We start from the raw sequence: 13,220 nt of genomic DNA on the forward strand, positions 1-13,220 counted from the left end.
AGTCCATGGAGAAGACCCTTTATTTCTTTATGAATAGGTTGGAATACAGCGGACAGCACATCACTGCCATTAGCTGAACAGCAGGGACAGAGGTAACTCCACCTCAGTCTGAAGAAAAATGCTGCCAAATTCCTTCTGAATGTCAAACTGCAGCTATTACTAGACAATCACCATTATTAGACCAAGGAATGAAGAACTAGGTAGATACCAAGACACTTGTGATTTATAGTTCTCAAGGGTTTGGGGTTTTTGGTTGTGCTGGGTGCCCTATTCTCTGGTTTATCAGGTTCAGTGGTCTTTTGGGACCTATATGCCTGGTCCCATGTTTTACAGATGTTCATGTTTTATATCATGCAATTAATGCAGATTACTCAACATGAAAGTTAGTAAAGTAGTTCTCAAAAAGTCACACAACTGTATGATTTCAGTCATAAAAAGGTACAACTTTAATACAACCACTTTTCAGGCAGCGTAGTAAGGGGATATGGCTCTCAGGAAACCTGTTTCATAGAAAAAAATCATATTTCATCAAGGAAGTTATCACTATAAGAAGAATAAATAGATAATTATAAATTGAATGTACATCTGGCAGAAAAGATACACAGCCCAAAAATACCTTAGGAAAGTCAGTGAGATCATTTGTTTCAATATATTGTGTTTCATTATATTGTATTTGTATTTTGTCTATGCATAGAATCTTAATTTTTACTGAACACTATTCCATTCCTATTTGAAAAGGAAAATTCCTGGTGACTAGAACATGTCAGAATAGAGACAGCCACTTGGGAAAAATAGAGAACTGCAAACCTGCTTTACATTTTAGTGGATTAGAGAACAGGGCAGGAGAGAAGCATTTGTCAGCTTAAAGTTGTTAGTGCCAATCTTACCGTAAAGAGAGCAAGGGCACCACCTGCTGTTTTAGAGATGTATTTATTTCGGTCATGAAAGTTATTCTTCAAGTACTGCATTCAGAAACAGTCAGGCCTACTAACCAAGCCATACTTCTTTAGTAAAGCTTTATCCTGAAATTTAAGCTTACGCAAGACAATTTTAACAAATGATGTGTTTGCACTTCCCTGTTCATACAATGAACCATACTGTAGCAACAATGCTGGCCATAAATAACTGAATATGGAATTCTTGCAGATTTTTTTAAAGAAAGAGAAGGTTTCACATTTCTGCTTTAGTGCATGGGAAGTTGCTCTTCCTCACTCAGGGCATCAAAATCTAGAGTCCAGAACGTTTGCAGATCTGATTTGCATCAATAACCACCGAACAGATTTACTTACTGACTTTAGTACAAACAGCATGGCAAAGGTTTAGGTCATTATGAGCTGAACATTACGGAATAAATAATTACCACTAGATAAGTAAGACATCAAACTATAATTTAAACAGTTTTTGAAAACTTTCAAAGGATCTTGTTTTCAAAATGCTCCCTGCCAAGACAGATCAGTACACACCTAGCTGCAGTGAGCAGTCCCTTCACTGGCAAATGGGATTGTTTTCTTATGCCCAGATTTGATTCAAACATACTTGCAGGACTTCATAATGGCATAATGGCAGTCTGGGGAGAACTCAGACCAAGCAAATTAAAACCCTAGATGACCATGATAAAAGCTGTAGAGTGTAATTAGAAAGACTGACCAACAGCTTGGATGATCTGAGATAGAGAAGGCTGAACGTCTGCTTAATTCTTCCTAGCTGCCGGGAGGAATCACCCCATGTTCTTCTCTTCTTCCTTTGAACACCACACGACACTTTGGAAAAGCACACAGCAGGCTGATCAGCTATAAACACACTCCTGTACGCTATAGGTTAGTAAGGAACTTTTTTGAGGACTGGTCATTTATCAGTGAAATGATGATCTGTCCAAACTTCCATGAGAGGAAGGATCAGCACTAAAGGAAATGGCCAACTTCTATTCAGGGTCAGCCAGACAATGTCCTCAACGATTTTAAGTGAAAGTGAGTTCACAGCATCAGCAACCTCTCCAAAAATTTGGGAAAACAATATGAAACATGAACAAACTATGTGCTTTTGCCACGGAAAAAGACATCATGGCCCATTTCTTCCTCAGGCAACCAGAGCCAAGATTCAACTGGCCTGCTCACAAGCAAAATTATATCAGATGCCTTTGGTTTTTATCCTACATAATTCAGTCCTGATTGGTGCATGAAAAATTGAAGGAAAGAGTGAAAAATATGTGTAACTTGATTGCTTCCCATGAGCTAAGTTATATAATTTTTATAACATGTTAACTATCAAACATATGTCAATAACAGATGCATAACCCATGTTTTTTCTACCAGTACTAGTTCTATTAAGGTAACAACTAAGGTGTCAGTACAGCATCCTGTTTTCCCCTTCCAAAGATGCTTTGTACATCTGCAAGATGTGCAAAACAAAAATAATCTAGGATTGCATCAAGCTTGTGCATTTATTGGTGGCTTATTAAAAATTAATTCATTGCTGTAAATGAATGCTAATAACAAATTAGTAAAAACTTTTTCTTTTTTTCTGTTTTTTTTTACACAAATAGTTTTATTACAAACTTGAATTCTTGAGAAATACACATTTAAGAAATTACATAAAGGCCTTGGCATTTGTAAGAATCTTTTGGTATTTGCATGGTTATAGTCTATAAAACACTTTTAGACACAGATGTGCTCAAACATTGGTACAATTGCATAGAAAGGCCTAAGAAATATTTCTTAGGCCACTTTGAAGACTTTTTTGGCACAGTATTAACAAAATTAAGGCCTTATAATTTTTCAAAATCAAGTCATTCAGTGTGTGAGTAGTGTTTAAAACCCTGAAAAATATTAAATACAGAATAAACACTATAAGCTCAAAGCAGGATTTACTATAATAAAGACAAATAGCTATTAACCTGGGTTCAGTATCTGCAATTTACAGACTTCGGTATTGAAATGAGCTATGCAAAATGAACGTTTCACATCATATTTTGGCATTTAACATCTAATTTATGACACTGAAAAAAAGAAAACTTTTGTAAGCTTTTTTTTGAAATGATAAACTCAAAGCTTGATTTGCCTAACGGTTGATATCTATATAAATTACTAAAATATTTATATATTTTTTTCTCTTGACCATTGCTGGATCATTCCTTATTCCACAGGAAAGTTTGTTCTACTGCATAAAGAAGCTGCATAGTACCAACATAGCAGAAACACTTACTTGCCTATTCGGGAAATCAATTAGGCAATCTCTTCCAAATGCAGTCCCATTAAAACCAATAGCACTAAGGACTACAAACAGAAGGAAAGGTTTGCAGGATGGCACCCTATGTTTTGGAAGGATGGTTACTTGTTGCTTAACCACAATCCATAATCCCAAAACTCTTTTTTTACATTAGTATTGCTTTGTACAGGAACAATAAGTACATACCCAAGAGTTTTGGATTTTGAGACAGCTAGATAATGGTAACAACAAGCTTATCTGGGGAAGAAGAATGAATCTAAATATATAATACAAGAATGAGAAAGGGGAGTCAAACAGTATAAGGCAGAACTGCATATCTCCTAGCACCTTTGCATTTTTTTCTGGATGAACTCTGACTTTTTATTCTATCAGTGCATTGCATTTATATAAAAAATATATATACTTTGATCAAAAGTGCCATTTGGCATGTCAACATTTGAAGCTTATCTTTGTTGTCTCTTTTCTTCTTCAGCAAGGACAGGGCCAGTAAAGCAGTGTGTGTTAGTTATGCAAGTTCCTAAAAGGCACTTTACTGTTTTCATATTCAACAACAATGAGGTACATATGATATATGTCTAGGCTTCATTGCTGTTAAACGAATAGCACCATATTGTGTGAAATTAGTTGAAATTCAAAAGTCATTATGTTTTTCTCATACAGACTTGACAACGGCTAACGTTTGAGCGCAGATCCCCTGCTTTCAACGTTGAGGGCGTTGGTTTCCTATTGAAAATAGATACATGAAAAGAACCATTAACAGTTGTTAATACAAAATGGTCAGTTTTCAGGATTATTACTGACAAGGCAAACTTTGCATGCAGCCAAGTGCCTCTCTGAGCTGAATCAAGGTGTCCCTAAGTTCTCCAATTTAAGTACACTTTTAAGTGTAGGTTACAGACTGTCACAAGATCAGTTATAAACATCAGTGATTTCCAGTTACTTCAGAATTTAGTTCTGTTACTAGGCTGAGGGTTTCCTTAAGCAGAAGATACTACCTGTTTAATAATCAGCAGTTGAAAAAATGCTGAAATTTAGGTAGTAATAAAAAAATAGGCAAGGAAACTGAGGCATTTGACAGAGCACTGGAACAGGTTGCACAGAGAGGTTGTGGAGTCTCCTTCTCTGGAGATATTCAAAACCCGCCTGGACGTGATCCTGTGCAACGTGCTCTAGGTGACCCTGCTTGAGCAGGGGTGTTGAACTAGATGATCTCCAGCGGTCCCTTCCAACCTCAACCATTATCTGATTCTGTGACTACTCATGAGTTTCTTCTAACTCTTGAGATTTTACAGAATAATAAATAGCCAACAAAAGATGTATGCAAAGTGGTGTCAAATAGACAACCCAAAATCTTTCATGTCTCTAATCTGTCATAAGGTGTTACTCCTAACAACTGGAAATAAAGCATTTTCAGACAAAAGTGTGATTACATTTAACTTTTTCTCATTTACTAGCATTATGAGTTTACAGGAAACTGGAGCACACTTGTGAATTATGATAGCAAGACAGGTCCCCTGATCCAAGTATAAACCGCGATTATTTTAGTGGCTTGAGACACAGTTTGTAGCCAGAAAAGGATATAAAGTTGACAGTTCTCTCTGTGCAGGACTCTTCCAATGCAAACAATTGTAGTGCTGACTCTTACGTATTTTCATCTGAACAGCCCCGCTCCTTCCTAGGGAGCCAGTGCTTACCCCAAGTTTGGCACGTGAGTTCTTTTAGCAGTAGCTTCTCTGGTTAAAGTGATTATCACAGCCTCAGGGATAATCAGTCCCAGCACTCAACTTTGGCACCTACTCAGTTTACAGCTGTCTCATAGACAAGAATTCAAACCTGGCCACACAAGCTGCCTCATTTTGACTGAGACAGGCTAAGGAGCGTTCAGAGATCTGGAAGGCAGGAGCAGATGAAGCAGCAGAAGAGGAGGCCCGTCTGCACTCAAGAGAAACGCCTGTGAACCAGGCAAGCGATGCAGACCTGAGAACTGGTCTGTATGCTAACATATTAACTTTAATAAAATTCAGATGGATTGAACAGTACTGTGTTGAGAAATACAGTTATATGCAGGGGACCAGAACAGAGCCTACTACCACTTAATTCCTGAAATCAGAGCCCAAACTGAAGAAATGCCTAATGCCTGTGTCTTGGGCTGAAGTTCATTTAGAGAGATTTCTGCCAGACTGGAAAGCAGTAAATAATTGTTCAGCTCACTCAGTTTCCTTCCTCTCCATGTTCAATACCTGCACTAATTTCAAGGGTTTCTTTTATGCACTAACATCCACTGGGGGAATGGAATGTTATATTCTAACTTAGTTTCAGTCAGGATATCAGCCTATCCCAGCTATGACTCAATGACTACAATCAAACATATTGGAAATGCAAACATTGTTAGAGCAGTCTAAAAAGCAAAATCCTAAGTGCAAATGACACATTGTAGACACTAATGGAAGATAGACTCATTAATTCCCCCAAAAGCTATTATCTTTTTTTTTTTTTTAACAAAAGTCATTAACTGTATATATTAACCAATCTGGGGCACAGCCAGTACTTCAGTCGTGTTTTACATCCAAACAATACTTATGTTATTCAGTGACAAGGCGTGACTGAGTTTCAAATACCGATAAATAAATCATGAACTTACTTGAACATCTCATTCCTCTCTATAGTGGCAAGCCAGAAGCTGTAAGCATTTGCATAATAATTGCAGGTGCCCCGGCCATGGCATTCAATGAAGGGAGCGCTGCGAAACTCCTCTAGGCAGGAACCTGGAGAGGCCAGGGCCTGGCCAGAGCCCTCGGCACCAGCACTGGTGTGCTAGAAAAATGCAAAAGCATCAGTCAGAGGAGGACACAACCTCTTTCATTACAGCACCTAGTACCTCTCTTGCACAAGTACTTCTTCACATGCCTCTCCTCGCCCTTTCTCGTGTCTGAATGCTGTTTGGTCCCTCTGCTCAGAGAGGAGCAAGGGGCCAGAGCTGAAGGGTGGCACTGGGCTGACCTGCTTAATGTTAGCACAACACATCAGCAACACCTCCTTGAGGACAGCTGCCTGCATGGAAATACTCCAGGACTGACACTCAGGCTATGACTATGCTGGCAGTGGGGGCAGTAGTTTATATCCCAATAGTGAAACCCTCTTTCTGAACCAGAAGAATGTGGCCTCTCTCATACTGCCTAGCGCTAACAGCTCTGGATCCATGCTGTTCCCCAGATCATGCCAACACATGGCCTGGGAGAGTGACTGTGAACAAAGACTGTGAGCATGACAGCAAGCAAGATAACAACTAAACAGTATGGATGACTGCAGAGCGGCTCTTCAGACTGCTCCCTGGTCCTTTTTATTTTACTAGTACCAATATAGCCAAAAGAAAAAATAGACAAAAGATCAAAAAAAAGTCATTTGAAAACTGAAGGCTTATTCATCAAAAATGAGAAGAGGACAGCCACTGATTCTCTACTGCTCTAGGAAGCTTCTGCAATGAAGATGTTAAGGGACGATGGAAAATTATGCTTATTTCCTCATTTATTCTGCACTTGGAACCTGTGTTGGAGCTGCAAACAAGAGAACAGGCTCTGTGAATTTCCCCAAAAGTGGACAGTGAATTGCTATTATATTATCCCCATTTAATAATTAGCCAGAATCTTTATAAAGTCACCAGACAGGGTAGAAGCCTAAAACCCTCCTGAGACCTGAAATAGTATTGTCAGATATCATCTTTCCCAGAGTAGAAGCGTAGATCAAACACCAGAAACAAATGCTTTTCTCAGCTCAGAGTATATCCTAGTGCACTTACCATGACAAAGGAGTAACCAATCCAAAGTGAACTCCAGCCTTCAGGACATTGCGGTATTTGAATTGTTTGACTGTGAACGGCTATTATCATAGCAGGAGCCTCACACACAGAGCATCTAGAAAGACCAAGACATGAATGAGCTACATGCATTTGAGGGATAATACTTTTTTTCTTTTCAGAAGTTTCTTTCATTAAGGAATTTGAATTCAAAAATGCTGTCACCTTCAAAAACAAAGCAAAATCAGAATATTTCATTTAGAAAAACAACCATCTGATTCTTTTTCTTTTCTCATTTAGTTAAGGACAGCTTAACTCTTAATTCATCATTCCTATTAGCCTTCCTAGACCAAAGAAGCAAGAGATGTGTTATCTGAATATTTAAACACATATATATCTTTCTCTTTTTCTAGTCCCATTTGTACTGTAGTTTCTAAAAGTGGCAAGTGTCATGAACATGAATGGCAAATAGCCAAGCTATTTAGCCCAGCAGGTATCACTTAGAAAGTGGTCTACTTTGATCAGAGACGAATAGCAGCAATTCATCATCCTAAACAGAACCCAGAGTGACTTCCAGAGAGAAAGCCATCTCTCTGGAAAATGTCTTAATCTAATGCAGGCTCTTCCCTTTGCATTTTTCTTGACAGTGGCTTTGTTTACATTTGTGGTCTTTATCTCCAGTAAGAGATTTCTAGGAAAGTAACTGGACCAATGAACTTGAAAAGCTAGGCAACACCCGTCCTTTTACTTTAAATCAATACACTGTGTTTCAGAACTGCTGGGCCACTAAATTAGCAAAAGACCAATCATGCCTTCATAAAAGAATCATAAAAAATGTCAGTTGGGCTGGCAATTATAATATGGGAGCTGGTTAATAAGGAATTTGATAGATGCAATCCATTTCTTTCTCATATAATTCCTAAATTGGCTACTGTAGTTAGCAATGATAAAAACAATTCAAAACAGATACTTAGAAGTAAACAGTCTGAATCCTATGATCAGAGACGTGAAAAAAAAAAAAGCAAAATGGATTAAGTTGAATTCTGGTAAACCCACAAGAGCAAAGGAATTCAGAATGAAAGCCTTCTATTTCTGACTTGTGAAGACTGCTTTCATACCTACCGCCTTCAACTTTAGTGCAGAAGCAAGACAATTATTTTAAGAAACACATCAATGAAAGAGTAAGTTAAAAGAGGAATGTTAAAGCTGCCTCTATTCTTGGATCTCTGCTTTGCTTCAAGAGATTTCTGGTATTTCAGTGGAAGACCTTAGATGAAAAGAAGTCTCATGACCTAAGGCAGCAAGTGACACTTCTACATCTTTTCAACTTTTGGACAGAGAAAACTGTTGATTTAAAGGCCTCGGCTAGTAAAATAAATTGAAAGAATAGTCTTCTCAGATTCCTTGCTGAACGTGCTGATGTTAAAAATGTATGTTACAATTATCTCACTCTCTGCCTTGGCTAAACGGGGGGGGGGGGGGAATATATATATATATATACACACACACATAAATATGTGTGTTTACATGAATAGACATACACACACACATATATATGTATAGACACACATATTTATATGGTACAAAAGCTACTCTGTATGCATAAGACTCTGTGTAGCTTAAGGCAAAACATTGGTGGGCACCTCATTGAGCAAGATTTTCAGAAATGATTGTCAAAGGTTATTTTTGGTGCCTGATCAGGGATAGCATAAAAGGAACATGAATTTCAGATGTTGGTCATTTTAATAGTTCTGAAAGTCAAGCACCTTCCAACCATATCCAAAAACAACCAAAAAGTAAGACCAACAAAATCCATAGTCACTCTTGAGAAGCTTGGTCTCAGTCTGCTCACCAAATTTTCAGGGCATATCAATTTCTGTGCCTCAAAACCAAAAATACAGTACAGAAGTAACAACTGTAGGAACAAGATGGATTCCACTATGCAAGTTAGATACAAAATGTTTTGCTGTAGGGTCAAATGGCTTTGTGAGTATGCCAAGGTGCTGAAAGACAACAACGCATGGATGATTTGAACTGCCCGTTTTCTTGGATGGTATATACAGGCCCCAGAAAGCAATGACAGCAGTCTCCACTCCCATCCACTTTACATGGCAGGAAGAGGGATCAGCAAAGAGCTGATACAGATTAGGAGCAACGATAGAAATCTTAGTAGTACCTAGATCTAATGATTATCTTCTCATTTAGAGGCTGGAGCTTCTTTGTCAGATTCTTAGCTAATGACAGTGGTATAGTTTACCACGCTCTTGCTCACACCTCTGCCTTTGGCACTGGGCATATTATGCCAGGACAGGTCTTTGCTGGTGACCTTAATATTTAAAATGGACCAAATTTTCAGTACTGTGGATTGATGCAGAACCGTCATGTTCTATGTAAGTGTCACAACTTGTGCTAGATGAAGATTTATTAAAAAACAGATCATTGATTTTGCAACTACTTCCTTTAAGTCAGACAATAATGGTTGTATTACAGCACCATGTCCAAAACAATGCAAGAAGCCTGGCAGTGTACTGCATAATAAATGATGCTACCAATTTCAAACAAAAGGAAGCTGAGCCTTAAAAAGCTTCTAGCTATGGCTAGTTAAAAAAAAAAAAAAAAGGGAAGAGTTGTTTTGCACAGGAATTGTGAATAAATTCAAAACTTTTCTCCTTCAAAGTACATCACAGCTTTTGCAAAGTATCATTTCAAAATAAATCTTTTCATTTCAATTAGACTCAAAATAGACTGTTCTTTTTGTTTGGGTTTCCCCCCAGATGGATTCATTTTTGATCTAAGTTTAAACTGAAAACATGTACACTTTGAACCATTTCACCAAAGGAACTCAAAATTTCAATTTAAAGGAAGGAAAAAAATATCTATATAGATTAAAAGCCTTTTTCACAAAAAGAAGTGCCATATACATTTTTAATAGTCTTTGTCATTTTACAAACACAACAGAACTGAGACCATACCTGCTGATGAATGGTCTGATATTATCACCAGTGATAGGAGCCATACTCATTGGCATGGGTTCAGGAGTGGAGAGCCAGTAGGAATAGTCATTTCTCGATGCAAAGTTACATACGTTGTTGATATTGCAGAATAAGAATGGCATAGTACTAAATTTACGAAGACAGCTCCCTGCTGTGCCTGAAAAGTTAAGTGAAAGGTTGTTAACTCATCTTTGTTAAGCCATGCAAAAATTTTCAGTAGCAGCCTAAAAGCAGAAGACGCTTGTCCTGGAGGGCTGAGTTCTCTTGGAGGAAGTGGCTTCTCTCAGCTCCACCAGGAAGTGATAGGGCAAGGCAAGGAGTAACCCAGTCCTGCCTGCAGAATTATAGAATAATTTAGGTTGGATACCTCCAGAGGCCATCTATCCCACCTGTCAGTTAGACCAGGTTGCTTGGGTCCATGCCCAGTCTAGAATATCTGCAAAGACTGAGATTCAACAACCTTTCTGGGCTCCTATTTCAGTGTTCAACCACCTCCATGGCAAAAAAGCTTTTCTTTATATCTAACTGGAATATCTCATAGTCTAACTTGTGTCCATTGCTTCTTCTTCTATCACTGTGCTCCTCTGAGAAGAGTCTGGCTCCATCTTCACTACACCCTCCCATTAGCTGTAGACAGCAATAAAGGTCTCTCTTTAATCTTAAGGCTGAGCAAACCCAGTTCCCTGAGACTCTTCATGTATGTCACGTGCTTCAGTCTCTACTAAAAATCTTAGTGGCCAGCTGCTGTATTCACTCCAGTATATTAATGTCTTCCTTACACTGGGGGATCCAAGTCTGGGCACAATATACCAGTTGTGGTCTCACAACTGACAGATAGAGGCAAAGAAGAACCACTTCTCCCAATCTACTGGCTGCACTTTTGCCAATGGAGCCTAGTATGTTGTTAGGGTTTTTTTTTGTTGTTGCAAGGGCACACTGCTAACTGATGCTCAACCTGTTGCCCAGCAGGACTCCCAGGTCCTTTCCTGCTTTCTAGACTGTTAATCCCCAATTTGTACTGCTGCATGGGGTTATTTCATTCCAGGTGTATGGCACTTTGCATTTGCTGTCACAGAACTTCTTGAGGTTCTTCTCAGTCCTTCTCTCCAACCTGGCCAGGTCCCTCTGAATAGCAGCTGTGCCCTCTGGGATGTCAAATACTCCTCCCATTCTGGTGTCGTCCACAAACTTGCTGAGAGTGCACTCTATCCCATCACCCAGGTTGTTAATAAGTTCATTAAATAGTATTGGCCCAGTATCAATTTCTGAGAGACATCACTATTCACCAGCCACCATCAGACTTTGTACAGCTGACGATACCCTCTGAGTCTGATAGTTCCACCAATTTTCCACCCACCTTTTCATCCACTTAGCTAGCCCATAGCTCATCAATTTGGCTATAAGGGTATGATGGAAGACCTTTGATAAAGGCTTCCTTAAATAAACTGGTAGTGCTTCCTCTATGCATTAATCCATTATTTGTACCAGCCTAGAAGGCATAAAGCACCAGCTAGCCAAGAATGATTACACAGTTTTGTTCAATACAAATCTACAAATGAAAGAAACCTTTGATTTCTAATGGAATTCTGATTTGGTCTCTACTGTCAATTCTTACCCAAATCCTGGCCATGTGCTCTTTCATTGCCTTGTACATAGAGCAAGGAGTAACCATGGTAAATCAGCCTAGTTCCAAATGGACACTGTGGTTCTTCAGTGGTCTGACTGTGTCTGGTAACAAGGAAGCCATGAGCAACAGATGCTGCACCTGGTGGGCCCATAACCCCAGGCAAACCTTCAGGACCAGGTGGACCAGGGAATCCTCTGGGCCCTAAAATAAAGAAAGTCTCATTTTATCTCTACAGACATCGGTGTCACAGAGAAAGTCACCTTGCTGGCACTCAGATAGCACTGAGTATTCATTTGCCATTTGTGTAGTTACTAAAATGCCTTTGAGAGCGTCTACAGAAAAAATTCATCAGTTTCTAATGGGGCTGAAATTATAGCAAGTAATGGAAACTAAAGAATTAGTGCTTCCCAGTTAGTCGTTAGAAAGAAATTGAATTATTCAGAAAAAATTAAAATAAAGATCAAAATTTTTTAAATTTTGTGTGTCGTTGTGAAATTTAAATGCTCAAATGTCAGGAAACTCTTAGGAGTATGATATCTGCAGTGGTATAGTGATGATATTACTTATCCTTTGTATATGACTATATATAAATATATGCTGTACCAGACTATATACATAAATATACCCTACACCAGTATATATATATATGTGTGTGTGTTTAAATGATATATGGCAGTGTAAACTTTTTACAAAGAGTGGTATTATAGATAGAAGATCCTGTGTGCAAGGTAGCGGTCTTCTCTCCTTTGCAATGAATGCTATGGGGAACTTGTGGCCTTTATATTGGAAGAAACCAAGATTTTCCTTCCTTTTCAGTTGCAGGAGAGGAATGTAACTGTAGATGCAGAGAGGAGGGCTCCTACTAGCATCACAAGATCTTCAGGCTTTCCTAGTAGTACCCACAGGTACTTTGATTTGTAGTTTTACTGAAGTCTCAAATGTCCTTTGGTGTATTTCCAGAGCTGTCACATATAACCTTTACATTGTAAAAGATACATGTCTTATAGAGCTAATGAATTTTTTTTCCCTTATTTTACAAGTTACAGCTTGTATTGCTGAGGGAAAATAATCTAGAGAATTGCTCATTTCTTGTATTCAAAGCAAGTATTACAAAAGTGAGATTAGGTACAATCATACCTAACGTCCTATGTCATTTTTCTATGGAGGAATCAAGTCTTTGAAGAACTCATGGGCTTACCTGGGGGACCATAAGGACCAACTTCTCCTTTTTGCCCAGGTTTACCATCAAACCCTGGGCTACCAGGTGGCCCAGGTATACCTGAAGGTCCTGTAACCCCTGTTGATAAACAAGGAATAGCTATTACTGGATCACTCGATGCTACTTCATGTTAGTTATGACTTTTTGACTTATGATAGCACTGGCACAACTCAGTACACTCAGATTCACTGACATCATTCAGACTCAGTGAGCATATTGCAGTAGCTAGAACAAATATGTGGGCTACTGCAGACAAAATGGTTATGGTAGAGAAGAACAGAGAAATAAGCAGAAGGTGTGCTTCTAAAACAGTTAGTATTTGCCTGGAATACGAGAGTGAAGGGCGGCAATCTTTTCCCTCTG

At 38.7% G+C, this 13,220-nt stretch overlaps 1 protein-coding gene across 1 annotated transcript in view; it reads right to left on the minus strand.

The window, feature by feature from the left end:
* Positions 1–419: 419 nt before the first annotated feature.
* Positions 420–13,220, minus strand: part of COL4A1 (collagen type IV alpha 1 chain) — a 135,267-nt gene continuing 122,466 nt past the window's right edge. Inside the window, exons 47-52 of the mRNA XM_067293915.1 lie at positions 12,837–12,935; positions 11,627–11,839; positions 9,991–10,168; positions 7,022–7,136; positions 5,867–6,039; positions 420–3,948 (exon numbers count right to left, since the gene is read on the minus strand). Of these exons, the coding sequence (XP_067150016.1) occupies positions 3,867–3,948; positions 5,867–6,039; positions 7,022–7,136; positions 9,991–10,168; positions 11,627–11,839; positions 12,837–12,935 (860 nt within the window). The 3' untranslated portion in view covers positions 420–3,866. The remainder of the gene's footprint in view (positions 3,949–5,866; positions 6,040–7,021; positions 7,137–9,990; positions 10,169–11,626; positions 11,840–12,836; positions 12,936–13,220) is intronic.

This window comes from Apteryx mantelli, chromosome 1 (assembly GCF_036417845.1).
Source record: "Apteryx mantelli isolate bAptMan1 chromosome 1, bAptMan1.hap1, whole genome shotgun sequence".
NCBI classification, from domain to species: domain Eukaryota; kingdom Metazoa; phylum Chordata; class Aves; order Apterygiformes; family Apterygidae; genus Apteryx; species Apteryx mantelli.